The 19,207-nt window shown below is 29.1% G+C and overlaps 2 protein-coding genes across 3 annotated transcripts; both read left to right on the top strand.

Annotated features, from left to right (window-relative positions):
* Positions 1-298: 298 nt before the first annotated feature.
* Positions 299-7,388, top strand: LOC145189933 (actin-related protein 2/3 complex subunit 2-like). Its single transcript, XM_090091593.1, has 11 exons — positions 299-458; positions 1,759-1,793; positions 2,539-2,597; positions 2,709-2,762; positions 3,429-3,474; positions 3,631-3,681; positions 5,326-5,555; positions 6,100-6,226; positions 6,346-6,446; positions 6,569-6,669; positions 7,097-7,388. Exons 1-11 carry the CDS (start codon positions 397-399, stop codon positions 7,119-7,121), a joined length of 891 nt encoding a protein of 296 aa, XP_089947719.1. The 5' UTR covers positions 299-396; the 3' UTR covers positions 7,122-7,388.
* Positions 7,389-7,606: 218 nt separating this feature from the next.
* Positions 7,607-18,129, top strand: LOC145190094 (eIF5-mimic protein 2-like). 2 transcript variants are annotated; one of them, XM_090091592.1, is made up of 10 exons: positions 7,607-7,721; positions 15,182-15,247; positions 15,365-15,447; positions 15,947-16,204; positions 16,373-16,618; positions 16,689-16,775; positions 16,859-16,942; positions 17,145-17,210; positions 17,505-17,724; positions 17,828-18,129. In XM_090091592.1, the coding sequence occupies exons 2-10, from the start codon at positions 15,187-15,189 to the stop codon at positions 17,977-17,979; spliced, it is 1,257 nt and encodes a 418-aa protein (XP_089947718.1). In that variant the 5' UTR covers positions 7,607-7,721; positions 15,182-15,186; the 3' UTR covers positions 17,980-18,129. The 2 variants fall into 2 exon arrangements, with proteins under 2 accessions (XP_089947718.1, XP_089947717.1); XM_090091591.1 differs by lacking the exon at positions 7,607-7,721 and adding an exon at positions 11,847-11,978.
* Positions 18,130-19,207: the final 1,078 nt, after the last annotated feature.

Below are 19,207 nucleotides of genomic sequence, written 5' to 3'. Positions count from 1 at the left end.
TCTTTAGTGTCAGCCAAAGGAAAGAACAAAAAGAAAGATTTTTCAAAAGTGTTTGAAAGTTGTAATTTAATTCATACAACCAGACCAATTTTTGGCTTGATAATATAAAATTGTCTGTAAGATGATAATGTTATTGATTAACGTGTTTTAGGGGATTAAAAAGATATATTTGGTGAGTTTAATTAAAACTTGTTCTGTCTTGCGCAATCTTCCCCTAGTAAGAAAGAGACTAAAGCTAGAGACTTTAGTTGTTCAGCAGTAAAAGGGCGCGCCATCGTTTTTATGTATATATTAATTGCCTTGATTATAGTTTTTTTATGGGTTAGCGAGAAAGATCGACTCCCGACCTTAAAAATAAAACAAAATTCTACTGTCTAAATTGCTTGCTGATCAAAAATGATTCTTTTGGAGATCAACAATAACATAGTTGAAGAAGCATTAAGATCAAGACTTTCGAGGTATATATCTTCTTTTATCTGATTTTCTAAGAGGTGGAAGTGATTTTTTAACTTTATTAGTTTCATGATTATGTAATCATGTAACTTATAAACAGACTTATTATGGCAGCATTATTGATGCCGTCATATATAATCAGCTACATGCAAGAAATGATCATAGAGAAGGATAAGACGGAAAGCAGTATAACTTTTAAGAAGGAGTGAAATATATAAATAAAAATTCATTTTTATGAACCACGAAAAAGTAAGTAACTTCCTCGTGTATAAAAATCCTAAAAACTGGTATATATTCAATATTAAGCTAGTTCCTGCAGTTTGATCTAAAGCATCCTGATCAAGCTCATACTTAGTTTACTATCAATCATCATTGGGTAAATTATTTTAAATAATACAAAGGAGTTGATCTGCATTATGAATTTCAAAATATTACTTACAAGGAAAAAATTTTTACCATCATCATCATCATCATCATCATCATCATCATCATCATCATCATCATCATCATCATCATCATCATCATCATCATCATCATCGTCATCATCATCGTCAATTTTAAACATAAGCTGATTTACCATTTAAGGCTATATGCTTGGGAATTTAAAAAATTAACTTTATAAAATCTGTAGTTTATCTGTAATTGATTATCCAAAAATAGTGTGTTGAATATGAAAAAAGCCTTTAAAAAAAAAGCAATGTCATAAGTAATGTATAATCAGAAAATAATTCACAATTTAAAATCTTTTCACACAAAATAAAAAATTTAAAAAAAAAAATTAATACTTAAAAGTTTTAAAGGTTGTTTTCAACTTTTACAAGCAGATTCAACTGTTGATTTCCTTTAAACAAAGATTTCTACAAATGAACGCTAAAAGTTTAAGGAAAAAAGCCAATTTTTCATGTTTGTGTCCTTTTCATCATGTATTGGTGCTTACCTATTACTTTTGACAATATACAAGCTGAAAACACAATTGTCAGACACTAAAGAAGTGTTTAAAAATGTTTAAAGTCAAATGCTTACTGAAGTCTTCGAACAAATATTTTCCTTTTTTCTCAAAAGTAGGAAAAGTAGACAACAGTGGGTCTTTCCCTGTAATTTCCAAAGGGATTCAACTGTAGATTTGCTTAGAATAAAGATTTTTACAAAAGGATTCAACTGTAGACCAACTTGCAATAAAGATTTTCAAAAGATAAATGTTTTTAATTTTTGACTAGTTTTTATGCTTAATATTGCTCTTCCCTTTTTTATTTATTTACTATCTTGTTTCCCACAAAATTAATACTCTCCTGGTTGCATTTTTAGTCAAAAGCCAGAAGCAATAGACATCAAGGTTGCTGGTAAGGTTATTTTATTGTTGCTTTATAGTTAAGGTTATTTTTCTAGCATAATAAATTGCTGGAATTAGATATTAACTTATTAGCTCATCAAACATTACGTATGATGTAAGTTATGTCCAATCCAACATATTTACAATTCTTTAAGTTATAATTATTTTAGGTATTGATTCAGGCTAGATTTTACACACACACACACACACACACACACACACACACACACACACACACACACACAGAGAGAGAGAGAGAGAGAGAGAGAGAGAGAGAGAGAGAGAGAGAGAGAGAGAGAGAGAGAGAGAGAGAGAGAGAGAGAGAGAGAGAGAGAGAGAGAGAGAGAGAGAGAGAGAGAGAGAGAGAGAGAATGGAAATGTTTTTGTTTTTTTCTGGAAAAAAAATCAATTAATTTTATACTATTATAAAAAATACCAGTAACTTCATCTAAGAAAGTGTAATTTTCAGGCATCATTTTTCATTTTTAAGCCAAAATTCTCAAAAATAGGAGATTTTCAAGTGTTCTCTCTTAGGATTTTGGTTTAGGAAATACTGGCTTTTCATATCCAGTGTCAAAATAATGTTGATGCCTGAGTACCTCTGCATTTGAGTTGATTGGCAAAGGTTTTTAAGTTAGTTATTCACTCCTCAGTGTCTATAACAAATATTAGGTATCAAATCAACTCTTAGAGAGCCTGAGTTCCTTTGTTAATAAATCTCAAATTTTTATCCTAGTTTATTATTTATTTTTTAGATTTTGATGGATGTATTTTTCATGTTGGGAACCAAGGTGGTGATAAATCTAAAATAATTGTAAGAAAATAACTTACAGTTTTAAGTTCTTTTAGTAATCTAGCTTAATACAATATACCAAAAATAATGATTCAAAAAAAAGAAAGCAAATCTTTTAAAAATCTTTTTTAGGTCAGCATCTCATTGAAATTTTACAAGCAGTTGCAAGAGCATGGTGCTGATGAAGTAAGCCTTTGAATGTAAAGTTAACAAGAATAAAAAATCTCCATCCATCATAAAATGGTTATTGTATACCAAATCAATCACCAAATTACATTTGATTGCATTGTACCATGTTAAATTAGTTCAAGGAGTTATATCTCTTTTCTATGGCAGCTTAAATCTGTGTGGTGTTACATCCTTTAGAGTTTCTCAACTAAAATGTACCAATCATGACATCTCAAATTTGTGTTTATATCTTGATGTTCAAACTTATAGTTCTAACTTATAATTTAATTAAAGACCATTAGGGTTCAAGTTAATTTTAACAAAGTAATTTATAAAAAGAAAAAATACTTCCCGTTTCTTCTACTTAGCCCAGCTTGGTATTCACATTCACATAAGAGTAGGAGGGATATACATACAAAATGTTCTATTTAGCCTATTGTTTTAAAATGCTACATTTGTTTCGCATTATTTTTAGTTAGAGCTAAAGACTAATTCATTTGTAATCCACCAAATGTTTTTTTTTTTTTTTTTTCTAAATCTTTGTTTTTTAGGCAGTTTCAGTGACTTGTAATGGCCACTATGTTTAAACTTATTTTTATAATGTTGTTTTAGTTTAGAAAACATTTTTGAAATTTGGTGCTCTCTCAATACAAATACAAAGTGAATTTATTTCTGCTTTTTTAGTTGATAAAGCAAGAGTATGGTGAATATCTCACTCAACCAGAACCAGGTTTGTTAGTACTTCAAATGGATTAAGAGTGTTATTGACTTTTCTTAAATGATTAGAATTTGCACATATAGAATTTTAAACATAATGAAAAGTTTTATTAAGAGCAGTGAGGCGCATCAAGTAATGTTAGAAATATATTTTTTAATTGTTTTTTAGGTTTTGATATCACGTTACTTCTTGATGTGGAAAAACTCCCTGAAGATAAAGGTTTTGTCTTTTTCGTTCAAATATGATTTAGTTTTTTTAAATGATGGTTGTTGAATAATTGTTATCATTACTCATTATTAGGGTGATTAGAAATACATTTTTTAAATTGCACACCCTCTCATTTGTTAAGGTATTATAAAATAAATGCCTTTTTAAAAATTTATTGCTATCAAATGATTTTAAGTAATTCTTCAAAATTACTTGGGTTGTCTTATTATGACTATATTTTGTATATATATATATATATATATATATATATATATATATATATATATATATATATATATATATATATATATATATATATATATATATATATATTTGATAACTAAGTATTCAAATTATGATATTATTTTGTTTTGAATTGAAATGGTTTAAATCCACCTAAATTAAGTAGACTTTATTTACTCAATGTTTAAAAGATCGATTTGATCTAGAAAGACTAATAAAAATGCAAAAATGAAATTACTGTTGTAAAAGTTGCTTACTCAGTCTTGATCTGCTTTTGAATCTTACAGTTAGAGCATTTAAGTTATTAACTTTTAGTGCTGATCTTGACAAGTTCCATCTAAGTTGCACTTGTTAGCAATTCTCTACGGCATTCTACAAACCAGTACAAAAGCTGGTAATCTGTCCTACTTTTGGTAAGAACTGAATTGAATTCAGTTATTTTATTCCATGCATTAAAATCAGCTGTCATCAATTCCAATAGTGAAAAAAAAGGGCAAAGAATTGGAAAAACTGAAACTGAACCAACATGGCTGGAAATGTTTGTTCCTTTTTGTTTAGACAGTCCTCATCATTGTCTATTGAGTTTTTCTATACTCGCATTTAGATTTCAGTCAACCAAACAGCTTACTTTCTGGTTCTTTTGACATAAGGAAAGAATCAAATACACAAGCTGCATAAATTTAATGTATATGGTGGTAGTAAGTAGAGAAAGAAAAAACTTCATTTCAGGCAGAGACCAAGTAAAGGTCTAGAAAGATCTTACAAAATAAGTTTTTCAAACTACATCTTGTGTAATGTCAGTGATAACTGTTTTGGCATCTTTTTCTGTGGTTTTTAACTTCATATTGTTTATTATAGTATGGTAATCGATATAAATTGTTATAACTAACAGTTTGTTATAACTAATAATTCAATATCTATTACCGTATAATTAGCAATAGATAAATGTCTTACTTTTTTAAAGATATATAAAGATATATAAGCATGTGGAGCAGTGTTTTCTTTACTATCACTCATATAAATGTAGTATCTGCTTTGCTGTCTTTAATAATTACAACTAAGTACTTTGTAAGTACGTCTAGGTTTTCTTAGCTCACAATATAACATTTTTCATTTTGCTTATGATTCAGTGTATTAGGTAGAAGTTCAGTGTTTTGGGTAAGAAGTCATACTGTTGTTTACACTGGATCATGAGCATAGTTTGTAGGGTTGTGAGGGATCTCTTTCTGTTATTTAATTGCCCTACAATTTTTCTGTATCCTATATCATCAAATCTTGTTAAAGAATTGGGTGTGCAAGAAAAATTTAAAAAAAGTTAGTACTCTATACAAATATTGGCCAGCCTACTTATCATTTTGATTATTGTTGAATACTTTACTGTGATTATTGCATAATAATTTTTCACTGTATTAGAGCCCCTCATCAAAAAAATTGGTTTGTTGAAGCGTAACTGTTTTGCGTCTGTTTTTGAACGTTACTTCAACTTCCTTGAGAAGCAAGAAGACAGCAAGGAAACAGCTGTAATACATTACCGTGAAGATGAAACAATGTATGTAGAGGCAAAAGCTGACAGAGTAACTGTCATATTCAGTACAGTATTTAAAGATGATGATGATGTCATTATTGGAAAAGTGTTCATGCAGGTTTTTACATTTTTGTTATTTTGTTGCAATAACTTAAAAACTTTCTTCGCTGTCATAAATAGCTGCACCTTTGTTTTACAATTGCTAAAATGCTGGTATAACTACAATAGCAACTAAAAATATACTTATGTCTTTGGATGTTTTTTAGTTGTTTAAGGAAAATACATCAAAAGTTTTTATTTGTTTTAATAATAATCAACTATCAGCCTGTCAGCATATCATGTCATATTATGTCAGCATTTTTAATGCTACAAGTGAAATGTAATAAACAGACCATTAAAAGAAACACACATTTGTTTGTTTTATTTCTGTTGAAAAAAAAAGAGCTCTTTTTTTTGTTAAGAATAATAGTCATTTTGATAAAAAGAAAAGAGTCCAAATTGAGGCTGTTTAACAAAAGATGGCCTACTTTGCAGAAGTTAATTTGCATTTTTTTTCATAGTCACTTAGAAATAATTACTATCTTTTTTGTAAAGTATTATCTATTGAGTAAATGTTCATTATTGTTTTTTATCTCTATAAATGTATTATCTATTGACTTTAGGAATTTAAAGAAGGTCGTCGTGCCAGTCAGACCGCTCCGCAGGTGCTATTTAGTCACAAGGAACCACCACGAGAATTAGAAGGAACAGATGCTGCACGCGGGGACAATATTGGATACATTACCTTCGGTATTTTTTTTAAGGTTTTTTTTTTTTCATTTGAATTTCTTCATATCAACAGTTCGTTATTTTATTTACTTGTTTCTCATTGACGTACCTTTACTCTTAAAATCTTCATTTTTTTCTAGTGTTGGAGAAACGCCACACTAACCCGAAGGCGCGAGAAAACACCATTAATTTGATTCATACCTTCAGAAACTACTTACATTATCATATTAAGTGTTCAAAGGTATTTACTTTTTAAATTGGTTAGAAATCGGGCCAGCATTGACATTTTTTGTGAGTTAATATAGCAGTATGCATATTTTGTAACTTTTTTTTTTTTCCTACTTATTTCTAATTTAATTCTAGGCATATCTTCATTCACGCATGCGTGCTAAAACTACTGATTTTATAAAAGTTTTGAACAGAGCTCGACCTGAAGTAAAAACAGTAGAAAAGAAAACTATCACGTAAATTCTTTTAAACTTCTTTTTTTTTTTTTTTTTTTTTTTTTTTTAAAGTAATTTCACTGCGTAAATATGGTGTCACTGATAAATCAACCTTTTTTTGAACAGATAACTTTAATCTGTTATTTTGCAAACTTCTAAAAATTGTAATACTATAATGTCTACAATGATGTTTTTTAAATTTTAATCAACTTTATGTACATTTGATTTGCACCTACTCCATCAAGTTTTCATTTCAACCGACAAATTTATCTATTCCATTTTTGAATTAACCAATTTTCATGTCGATTAAAAACCTAATAGAACCAAATAAACATGTAATAAAATAGGTGGCTCACAATTGGTGTATATCTAAGTTTAATATGAAAAAAATTAGGGCTTTATACCCAGTGACCGTAAAAATTTATGATGTCATCTTTTTTGTTTTTAGCGGTCGTACTTTCACGCGTCAATAACATGGAATTAAGAACGGCCATCAAATTTTATACTGTTTGTGGAAATTGTCTGGCGGCTATTAAACCTCTTTCGTAATGATTTGTGTAAATGAGTTAATTTTGTACTTTTATTTGATTTTTTTTCGTTGTTTTCTGAAAGAGCTACCTATAGTTATGCTTATCCACTCAGAAATATTCAGTGGCATGTTTTTTTTTTTTATTATTTTTTATTATAATAATTATATGCAAGTATTCATGCTTTGTGAAATAGTTGCTTTTTTTTGTAAATGACTTTTAAATCGCTTTCCCTCGAAAGAAGAAATTCTAATATAAAATCAGTATGTCAAATTCTGTTGACCCAAACGCATTTACTTTGACGCAAATACTCCACGCTATCGTTGTTTCACTCGAATAGATTTCAGATTATTGATTGCTGTCAGGATTTGAATCAACGGTTGCCCTGGAGACATAATATAGTATAGTAAAGTTTATTAATTAATGGTGATGGGTATTAGGTCGTTTAAAGATTTATGTAAGTTTTGATCTTGGAATTTGCAAAGGATCGGTCAAGTTAGAAAAGCGTCCTTAGAAAAGCAGATTTAAGTCAACTTTATTGCAAAAGTAAGTGACTTTTTCATGGAGGTTTTTTTTCTAATCCGCTGTGATTTAAGCGATTTTTATACAAAGACTCGGATCGATTGATTTTTTTAAGTTCTAATTAAATGGGGCAGTATTTTGCTTTCCTCTTACATTGTTGTATTTAGTAAATCTTTCACACATCAAAATGTACGGCATGTTGTGATTTTTTTGTGTGACGGATATAAAGTTGCAATACGTGCATCAGGGCTGTTGCTGTTCGTTGATTTGTAAAACTTAAAAAATAGATCAATAATTAATTGTTAAACGTAATTTAAATACTTTTAAGGAAAAAAAAAATTTCTTTCCCCTTTCAAACCTTAAAAAGGAAGCTTAACATGAATAGATCACATGACATGATGACTACTACATTGTTACTCTAAAAATCCAAATCTGGACTATATGTATTCTAATTCATCATCGCCTCCTTATCCTGAGTGTTGGAAACAAGTCTTTCTTAAAAAAATATCCGTTTCCTATTTTTTTTTTTTTTTTTTTTTTTTAAATGTTGCACATTTAATATTTTTATTTTTATATATATTTATTTTATATACTTGTTAGTTACAAATAATAATCATTTTTAAAGACTAAAAATATTAAAAAAGGATTTGAGGGGCTTTACCTTTCGTAATTAATGAAAGACCAACTAGAGACCAATAAAGTTTTTCAATTCAAAAAAGGTCTAAGAAAATTTTGAAAGAAATAAAAGATGAGAAAGCAAACGCAATCCTGCTTAAAATTTTGTATCAAAATTGAAAATTCATTCTTATTTTAAACTAACTTACATAGATTCTTTTTTAACAGTTTCTTGTGAATGAAATCTTGTTTTCTGGATAAAAATCAAATTTGAATTTTGTTTTCCAGACAGATTATCCGTCTCGAAACGAAGTAATTTTGAAATCTCAAACTCGATACACTTGTGGCTAAGTTTAGGAGTAAGCTATTAGCACTAATAGTCAGTTAAAATGGTTAGAACAACGTTGAAATAAATTGTTTGTCGTTATGCATGAGGGGGAATGGGAATCTTTACTAATAAGAATTTTGATTTAAAACTCACAAACCATCGCAAATCTATCGAGTCCATGGATTGCCTCTTTCCTTGCATATGCAAAAAAAAGATTCAATCTTAAATATATCTATGAATCTATTTTATATATTTGATGAAACTATTAGATTTATTCATTCTCATATTAGACAACCTGCACAATAAATCGAACCCTATAAATTTTCAACAGTCTGTGACGTTGGCTAAACTAATGCTTTGACGTCTTTTCTTAAAGCTAAAGAAATTAGAAGCACTTCTAAAAAACGAGCTTTAAGCAAATCATCAACATCGTTTGCCGTTTTTTGTATTTGATTTTCTCAATGCTGTATACCCCTTGGAGTATTTAAACAAAATACCTCATTGGCATTGTAGATATTCTTTTTTCTGATAACATTAAAAAAAAAAAAAAACTCATGTTCTAAATATAAACTTTTTTGGTTCATTCAAAATATCTTATAACAGAAATCTGTTTTACCACGTCGAAAAGTTATACAAGGACTACACGTATATGTTTAAAACATACACGTATATGCTTAAAACAAGTCCTTTTTTTGTTTTTGTTGTAGTTTTAAATGAATAGTTTTTCCTTGAAACGTTTTATGATTGGAAATTTCTCAAAAAACTTCTTCCGTTGGCTCTTAACAGAGATATTCTCAGTTTGGCAAATGGAAATTTTTTATCATAAAATGTGACATGAAGATCATAAGCATTTAAATGAAGATATGGGGGGCCGCCAAATTCAACATTTTCAATGTTTAGCATAATTGTGGTCCACTGTCACTATTGGATTTTTATTTCTTTTTCATTGAAGCTTGGTTTAAGAACATTTATTTTATCATACACTCAACAAGCCTTTTCAAGTTTTATCATACACTCAATAAACCTTTTCAAATTTTATCATGCACTCAACAAACCTTTTCGTATTTTATCATACACTCAAAAAACCTTTTCGTGTTTTAAACAAAGTTATTGGTATACTTATGCTACAAAATAATCTGATTCTTATTAGATTCGCTCGCCCAGTTCCAAATACACCCATATACTTGAATTTATTACCATGAGAGTCAAGGATGTGGACTTTGTGAGGGACATCCTTCACCTTTTTCTTCACCAGTACTTGAACAAACTCTACATTGTTTGTGATCTTATAATTTACCAGGAACAAAATGGCATTTAAAAAAATTGTTCCAAGCTGCTTCCTCTAGCTTAGTTCAATGATAATTTTCTTTATTTGAGGTCCGACGAAAACACCAGCTTTGATCATTGCCTTTAAAAGCTTAAGAAGAAATCTTTTGTATGCTTGAAGGTTTTGGAGCCATTGATCTAGAGCCATTTTAAATTGTTTTACATAAAAATCATTTTTATCTTTCATTGGAAGCAATATTCTCAACAGCAGCTCCCATTTGATGTTGTTTCCCCCTTACTCCAGGATATGTAGTAGCAAAAGTTCATGAAATTTTTAGAAGCTCATCGTAGGTCTAAAAACCTAAAATGCTATAAAAATTCCAGCTTCGATAACTTAATCTAATTTTAAAAACCATGGTTATAGGACTTTCTGCATGAAGAAAGTTTAGGAAAGTTTAGGAAAATTAGGAAATTTGCTAACTGAAACAAAATAAAAACCTAAACTTTGTTACACAGTGTGGTTTTCTGAAAACCACCAACGAGTGCCTTGTTTATGTGTGATGAAAGTCTTAAAGGAAACCAGATAAAAATGTATGAAAAATTGAAACAATACATGAAGCTTTAAATTCATAAATGTAACCATTGGTATATTTTTTGGCTAACTCCTCGAAGAAAAACAGGAAGAATAAATTGGTAATATAAAAAATCCAAAATTTAAACAATTTGGCACTAGTGCACTTAGGCACCATCCTTACCCCCTCCCCCCTCCTATCTCTGTCTGTCTGTCTGTCTCTCTCTGTTTCTGTCTCTCTCACTCACTCTCTCTGTCTCTCTTTCTCTGTCTCTGTCTCAGTCTCATTGTATCTTTCTCTTTCTCTATCTCTTTCTCTCTGTCTCAGTCTCTCTCTGTCTCACTCTGTTTCTCTCTGTTTCTCTTCTCTGTCTCTCTCTGTCTCTCTCTCTGTCTCACTCTGTTTCTCTCTGTCTCTCCCTGTCTCTCTCCGTCTCTCTCTCTGTCTCACTCTGTTTCTTTCTGTCTCTCTCTGTCTCTCTTCTCTGTCTCTCTGTTTCTCTTCTCTGTCTCTCTCTGTCTCTCTCTGTCTTTCTCTGTCTCTGTCTATCTCTGTCTGTTTCTATCTGTGTCTCTATATCTGTCTCTGTCTCTCTCTCTTTCTCTCTCTAAAAAATTACTATTAACGTGGAAGTAGTTTTTGAAATAGGGAATTAAAATATAACGGCGTTGAGAAAACGGTGAAAATTAGCGTTTTGATAGGGAATTGATTTTTCTCCAAGTTAAAGTTAGAGCGCTTTGGGTTGGTCTTAAAATAAAATGGATACCATTTTTCTCCATTTTAAACAACGATCTTTGATAATCTGAAATAAAAATTAAAAAAAAAAAAAAAGGGGGAGGGGGAGGGGGAGGAAGATGCACTAGTGTAAAACTATTCTTATCTTAATTAACAAAAAAGCTTTCATGAGAACTTTTGAAACATTTTTTAATAAAGATTGAATACTGTTAAAGATTTATATTAACATATTGTCATATATATATATATATATATATAACTACATATATATACCAAATATATGTACATGTCTCTACCTAATAATTTCACTAATGATAATTGTAAAATTACAATAATCCCCAAAAGTTTCCAACTATTGAAATAGTTTCCAAATGTAAAATTTTTCTGTGTTATTTAGAGAATTTAACTTCCGGTTAATTGTTTACACTTTATTTTTAAGTACCTTGTTTAGTTTAATTGGACTCTCAACTCTAGCAATTATTTTGTTGATAAAACGAGTTTCAACTGTAATAATCAACCAATATTCCGTTAATTACCTTAGAATTTTAAAATGTTATAGCACATAAATCTAAATCTAACCAATCAAACCGAAATTCCGGCCCTATCAAAACAGTTTCTACTTCATATTAAAGTCCAGTCTTTTTTTATGAGCTCGCCATTTTTGTATTTTTTTCTCGCACGCATTATACCTTTAGGAAAAGGTACGAATAGACCAACGAGGCCTGTAAGATCAGAAGTACTTGAAAAAAAAAAACTGAACGAAAGGTGATGTTACATTCTATTCTTAAGCTTATTTGTGCTAGAATAACTTTAGTTTTCTTATCATTTGAAAAATCTTTGAATATAGTCAATCAATTATCTTAAATATAATTTATGATACATTCTGAATTAAAATTTCGAGAATTAAAGTTTTCATATATTTATATGCTATACATAAGAACACAATTACACATACATTTGAAAACTTAAATTCTTATATTCTATATGTATACTATATTATTCTAAGACCTCAGAAAAAAATTTTAAATTTGAAAATTATAAAAAGTATATGCTAACATGAAAATTATACCTACAATGCACCTCTTTCATTCTTAGCTCTATAAATTCTATTCCTGATTCTGTTTAATTGCTGCTAAACCGTATATTCAAAATATTTTGTAGTTTTTATTTGATGATGATTTTGTTTAAACTTTTTTTTTTTTTAATGCTTTTATCAAGATTAAAACCATTAGTTTTTGAAAATTTTGTTTATCAGTTGTTTGATTTTTACTTATTTAATATTTTTTGAGCTTTTTTTAGCACTTCTAACTCACATCTAGTGTAATTTTGCTTGCTTACTGAAAGAGGTCATTTTCTTGATGAAAACCTTCAGCTATTGACCATGTTTTTGAGTGATTAGTTCAAATTATAAAAAGAACACAGTAAATTAATTTAGAAATACATCCTTCATCAAACTCAAAAGAGGCAACATGAGATTTTCTTGCACTCTCTTTAGTTTATTACATTAAATAACTATTATGATAGGAACCTCTCTAGCTAGTCCTATGTCAATCCGAGGAGAAGTAATCCTGTGTTTTATACTTGCTAGAATTACATTTGCAATACCTAGATGATCTCTCTGGCCTCTTCTCTGATTCTTAATTTAATTTTGGAGAAAAGGCTTGATTTGATTAAGTATCTTCAGTTTGTGACTCTTTATTGATATCTACCTGGTTTAGTTATAACTTTCTTCCTGTTCCTTACTGGTAATTTTTTAAATCTGTTTCACTTAAACTAGAGTTTAGACATCAAATTTTCATTAAACAATTGTTTCGACAAATGCAAATATTAAAATAAGTAAAATTTTATGTCTTGTTTCAGTTAATTGTTATTTGTTACATAATTGAATGGAATGTCTTCTCTTTTGAATCTTCTGCATCAGCCTTAACTAGTATGATGTCCATCATTGTTGCAATTAACCCTTAAGATGCACCTATAATGAAGTAATCTTTTTATCTCATGGGAAGACAAATAAAGGAGGATTAAGGCTCCCAGTAGTACTGACTTCACAGAATGCAGTTACAAGCTTTAATACTTCAGCAGATTTAATGTAGCTACTTGTTTTCTTCTTTTCTCTGTGAGATTAAACAGTGAGATTATAGTATTTTTGAAAATTTTTATTTCTTTTTGAAAACTGTAAAAAGTTTATTTCAGCAAATAAATTTATCTATATTGTGATTCTGTAATGTGAAGTAGGGAAATAAAAGCTCTTTAAATATTTTCCATTTTATGTTTCCAGTTTCCAAAACCCTAATAATATTATAATTATTAGAACATTCAGCTATTATATTGACTTTTTTTTAAGGAAGGGGGGGTAGAAAGATTCTTTGTACCAAAATAGTTCTTTCACTAGATTACTCCTCTCTGAAGCTAAATGTTAAAAAATAAATTAAACAACATAATGAAGGAGGGGATAATTTTCTTGAATAGTAATAAAAAAAAATTATTTTTGGCATGAAATTAATTTTACTTTTCTAGATAAACCCTAATTGATGACAGGAAACACTAATAAGGCATTAAGTTGGGTCCACCTTTCAATTAACTTTGAGTAAACATTGTTCATCAAATATTTTACAATTTCTTTTGTTTTTGTCCCTTATTTCTTATAAAATAAAAAAAAGGGACAGATCTCTTAGTGTGAGTAAATCTGATACATAAATATTCTATTCAATACCTAAATATTTTAAAAGCTTCAATCTTTTAATTTTTTTTTTTTTTTTTTGTTTTTTTTTTTTTTTGTTTTTTTTTTGTTTTGTTCTAGATGTAATTAATTCTTTTTTTGGTTTAATGTTTAATTTTATGATATACCAGGATGTTTCAAAAAAAAAATTTTTTAATTTTAATCACATTCTACTGAATGGTTATAATAATATAGTATGATGGTTTTTTTGTGTTTTACTTCAAGTAAAATTTATACATTCAGCAGATACAACCTCTAGTGGTGTTTTAACCTAAATTATTATTGAGAGCTGTTTCACAATCCTCAGTTTCCCTAATAAAAGACAATTCAAAATAGCTACAAAGAGATACAAGCTACTTTTGACAAAAAAAATTTTCTTTCAGTACTCAATCGTTCACTTTGGCCTTTGGGTAGAACCAGATACTTCCTTGAAGTAATAATAGACCATAGAGTATGGTAACATGGTACCCCAAATGATTCTTTACAATTTTTTTGATTTACTTGTCTTTGCTATTTTCACTTATTGATTCCAAAAAAGAGAGATGCAAGTCTAGCTAAGTAATTCTTTTGATGACTGATACCAAGGCCTCTTTTAATAGTCTTTGCAGATTTCTTTTATGGTAAGATACAATTAAATATTGGTAACATCTAGTCTTTGACAGCACACAAAATGGAACAAGATATAGCAGTAAACAAGGTACAGCTAATTCAATTTCTTAATGAGTGACAAAATTAAAAAGGGTCTTGAACTTAAGATATTACTGTGCACTTAAGGTTATAAATCATCAAATAGCTCAACATCTTTCTTGTAAGAAAAAGCATTGCAAAGGCAGAACATTATGAGCATGTATATTTTAGATCTACAGGTGTCTAAAATTGTTTGAAACTGTAAGCAAAGACAACAGTCTGTAAGCATAGGAAGCAGATTAAAAGCCTGCCTGAGTTTATCTCAATCAAGATAGCAGAATTTTCTCTAAAGAATTTAGCTTATTTGAGAAGCTTTAGTTATTTTTTCAATTAAAAAGAAAGATCTTAATGGAAAATATTTTTGGTATATTTTTGTGTCGAGTTGTCTAGAACCTAGAAAGTTAGTACTTTATTTTGAGTTAAAGGTTAAACTTTTGTGTTTTCTAAAAAGTATGTAAATTATTTAATACAGCTGTATATTCCTAGCTTAAGTCAGGGTAAACTGGTCTCTAAATTATATGAGAAATATAAACTACAGGCTTTAGAAAGGATTTCTTTTTAGACTGTATGAGTCAAAAAGCACCAAAACCAACATTAACTGGTCAGAGGATTAAAACCAGAAAAAGGGGTAATTTTTAATTACCATTATGAGTTATGAACATGTATGGAGATTTTCAACTTGTTACTTTATTTATTTCACTTCAATCGAAATGATGAAGACTAATTTCTAGATTTTAAAATTTAGATGAGAAAGAAAAGTATGACCCAACAAATTTTCGAGATCAAATAGTTGCTGGATTAAATGCTGTTAATTCAGATCTTGAACAGGTTATTTTAATTTTTTATTTTTCTGAAATTGTAAGAAAATTTTATTGTCTGTAAAGATATGCACAGGTCTGCAATGCTTAAAAGAGAATGCCTTCTATGGATACCTGATGTGCTCATTTTGTAATACAAGCCTAGGGTTGTGTACTGAGAAATAGCTGTTATTTAAGTGCATTCATGCTAGGCACTCCTTTTTACTTTCAGTTAAATTTTTTGTAAAAGGCTTAATATTCTTTTTGAAAGTAATGAATTTCTTCAAGTTTAAGATAATGATTCTGTTAATGATTAATTTTAACTTTCAATAAAATCAAGTAACTTGTTTGTCTGTACATATTTGAATCTATTAATATTCAAATGTGATAAGGCAATATCTTTAATTGATTAATTTTGTTTTGATAAAAATTTTGATAATTATTACATAAATAACTATTTAAAATCTTAAGTTACTTCTTTATTAGTATTTTTTCTTTTTATAAAAATTAGTGTTGATTGTTTCTAACAGGCCTCAAAGTTTTTAATTCAAGCGGGCAGTAAATTAGACTTTCGTCGCTATGCTGAAGCCCTTTTTGATATTCTTATAACTGGTGGAATTCTCGGACCTGGTGGAACTATTAATGATGATAATGGTGCTACCACAAGTTTATGTATTTTTGAGACTGAAAAGGATGTTAAAAGCATGCGAAATATGACAAGTGTCTTTGAGAGAATGATTCGTCAATACAAATATTTGGAAAAGTCTCTTGATGATGAGATGAAGAAGGTTACCAAAGTTATTTTGTCCTAATTAGTTAATTGTGGCAGTGTTGTTTTGTTTTTGTTGTTTTGTTTTTTTTTTTTTTTTTTTTTTTGTTAAAAATAATCTTCAGAATTTTTATAACCTGTAGTTTAATTCAAAAGAACTTTAAAATTTATTTAAAATAATTTCCAGGTCTTGATGTTTATGAAAGGTTTTACTGATATTCAAAGAGAGCGTCTATCAATTGCTGTTTATCTACTCATTTCTAGTGGACTATCTTCTCCTGTCTGTCTAGCACAGATCATTAATGAGCATCTTACCAAAGATGGTATTGGACTTGATTTTGCTCGCTCTTTTTTTTCTATTTGGTTAAATGAGAAAGACTTCCCAAGCTTGATCAGCATGCTTAAAAAGTCAGAAATCGATGGGAAGTTATTGGTTAGTAATTATTCATTTAATTAAATCAGAATTTTTACTATCTCATATAAAAAGTTTAATTTCATAATAGGAGCTTTTCCCATTGAACAAACGTACAATAGAAAACTTTGAAGCATACTTCAGTGGTGCTAATCTCAACCAAATAGTTGAATTTCAGGTAAATTTTTATTCCTATTATCATAAAATGGTCTAAGTTTAGGTGCAACATTTAAACCTGATTTTTTTTTCTCCCCCTTGTAGAGATCTCAGAATACCCGAACTGCCATTCAAGAATTAAAAAGTCGTTTAAAAAAGTTGCTTGAAAATGATGGAAGTGCAGCAGAGGTATGTCTAAAAGAATATTAAAAAAATTTTTTTTTGCATATTCATGATTTGTTGATTTTGGCGAAAAGGTTACAATAAGTAATTACAACTTCAAACTTGACAGTTAAATATATTCAGTTTTTGAATATCATTCAACCTTTGTCAAACCTAATAACTGGATTTCTTTTTTGGTAAGCAATTGCAACAGACATTTTATTCATAGGTTATTGCAGTTTCTAAGGATTGTAAAGAGAAACACGGACTAAAGGATTCTGAAGTTTGCATATTGGTGAGTTATGTTTGATACTTTGGTAGTTGTATGGTACATAAGTAAACAAACTCAATACCTGTTGTATTTTTACCAAGTTAAAACTTTCAATTGAAAGGTCACTTTTTAAAAAAAAAAAAAAAGACCTGTGATATTTTGTTCTACAAAAATAAGTCTACACAAGTTTTCTTGTTTGCTGAAGTTGGAAAAAAAAAATCATTTAAAATAAGTAGGCAAAGTTTATTAAGATTGCTAAGTGTTTCAGCAGTTTAACATTTTTCATAATCTAAAGCATGAAATATTTTGTTTCTTTAGTTATGGACGTCAATTATGAATGCTGTTGAGTGGAACAAAAAAGAAGATTTGTTGGCTGAACAAGCTTTACGGCATTTGAAAAAATATTCTTCGGTTCTCCAAGCATTTACACCTGAAAGCGAAAGTGAACTTCTGCTACTTCAAAAGATACAAGAGTACTGTTACGATAATATGAACTTTATGAAACTTTTTCAGAAGATCATCATGTTATTTTATAAAAGTAAGTTTGAATCGACTTTTTTATATACTTTTTTAAACCGCGTTTTATCATTCTCTAGTTTTTAATGATTTTTCTGTTGCTGAATGTTTTAATTTAAATTTAGCTGATGTCATCGGTGAAGATGCTGTTATACGGTGGTACAAAAATGGTCACAGCGCGAAAGGAAAAAGCGTATTTCTCGCTCAGATGGAGAAAATGGTTGAATGGCTACAAACCGCTCAAGAAGAATCCTCAGAAGATGAAAGCGATGGTTGAATGTTTTATTTAATTTTCGCGAGAATTTTTTTTAAATCCCCTATTAAAATGTAAAGTAATTTAAAAGGAGACTCGATAGCTCATTTTTTACCAAATGCTCTTCTTTAAAACTGTAGAAATCTTTTGAATACATCTCGCATCCTTCTCTTATTTCGCTTACTTACTAAAGGCATAATCAATCATATTTCGTTATGCTTTCACTTAACATTATTATAAAAGAAATGATCAACGATCTAACAAGAAATTAATTTTTTGTTGCGTTAGATTGGAATAACAAAGTTGATCTTGAAGAGTTTTCTTAGAAAACGGCGAAATTTTTAAGCGTCCCGAGGTAAAGCTGGAGAAACTGAAAAATAGGCTCTATAAATTGTCCATAACTATGGACAATTTCCTTTACTCGTTTAATTATAACCAGTCTAAAATCTTCAGCGATCTTCATGCTCTAGTACTGAGTTAGAATTGTAAGACATTTACATCTTCTGAAGAATTCAAGAAGTCAGGTACTCTGATCTTTATCCTCTCTTCAAGATTTTTTATAAAGATTCCTGTAAACAACTCAGCAATAAAAAACAAAAGAATTTCTGTCTCGAATTCGAAACTTCATTTTTTTAGACAGAAAAACGATTTTCGCATAAAGTACCATGAAGAAAGAGGGTTGTCCTAACCACATGACATCAACCCAAACATATATTAACTAGATAACTAACTCGCGCTTTCGCAGTAAAGCAAATTTTTTGCCAGCCTGAAATGACGCAATGATATATCAAGTAGAACAAAAATGAATTATTGCCAGTTAAAATAACACTGCTACCGGCATTAAAAACTTGCTTCACTTTTTCTTACGGAGTTTTAGTGAAGTTGGACATCTAGTTAATATATATCATTGCATCAACCATTCCTCGTACGATGAAAGCCATTATGAATAAATCAGCAATGAGGAATGTTAATTGACTATATAACTGAAGCAGCTTTAAATTTGAAATGTCGAATCTTATTGTAAACATAGTAAACCTTGAGTTATTAGAAATTGTCAAAACATTTCAGTTTAAACCATCATCAATTTACAAAGAAGTCATAAATTTAGTAAGATAGAAAAAAATAGAACTAAAGCAAAATTGATTTTTTTTTTTTTTTTTTTTTTTTTTTTTTTTTTTTTTTTTTGTTAATGATTTCAACGAAATCTTTTATGTTGACCAAAAAGATTTTTTTTAAAAGTCAGTGGCTAGAG

The sequence above is a fragment of the Hydra viridissima genome, unplaced genomic scaffold (assembly GCF_058129835.1).
Source record: "Hydra viridissima isolate aposymbiotic clone 2 unplaced genomic scaffold, HvirCarnegie_v1 scaffold_6, whole genome shotgun sequence".
NCBI lineage: Eukaryota > Metazoa > Cnidaria > Hydrozoa > Anthoathecata > Hydridae > Hydra > Hydra viridissima.
Note: the sequence above shows the minus strand (reverse complement) of the source record. Positions and strands in the feature narration are given on the sequence as shown.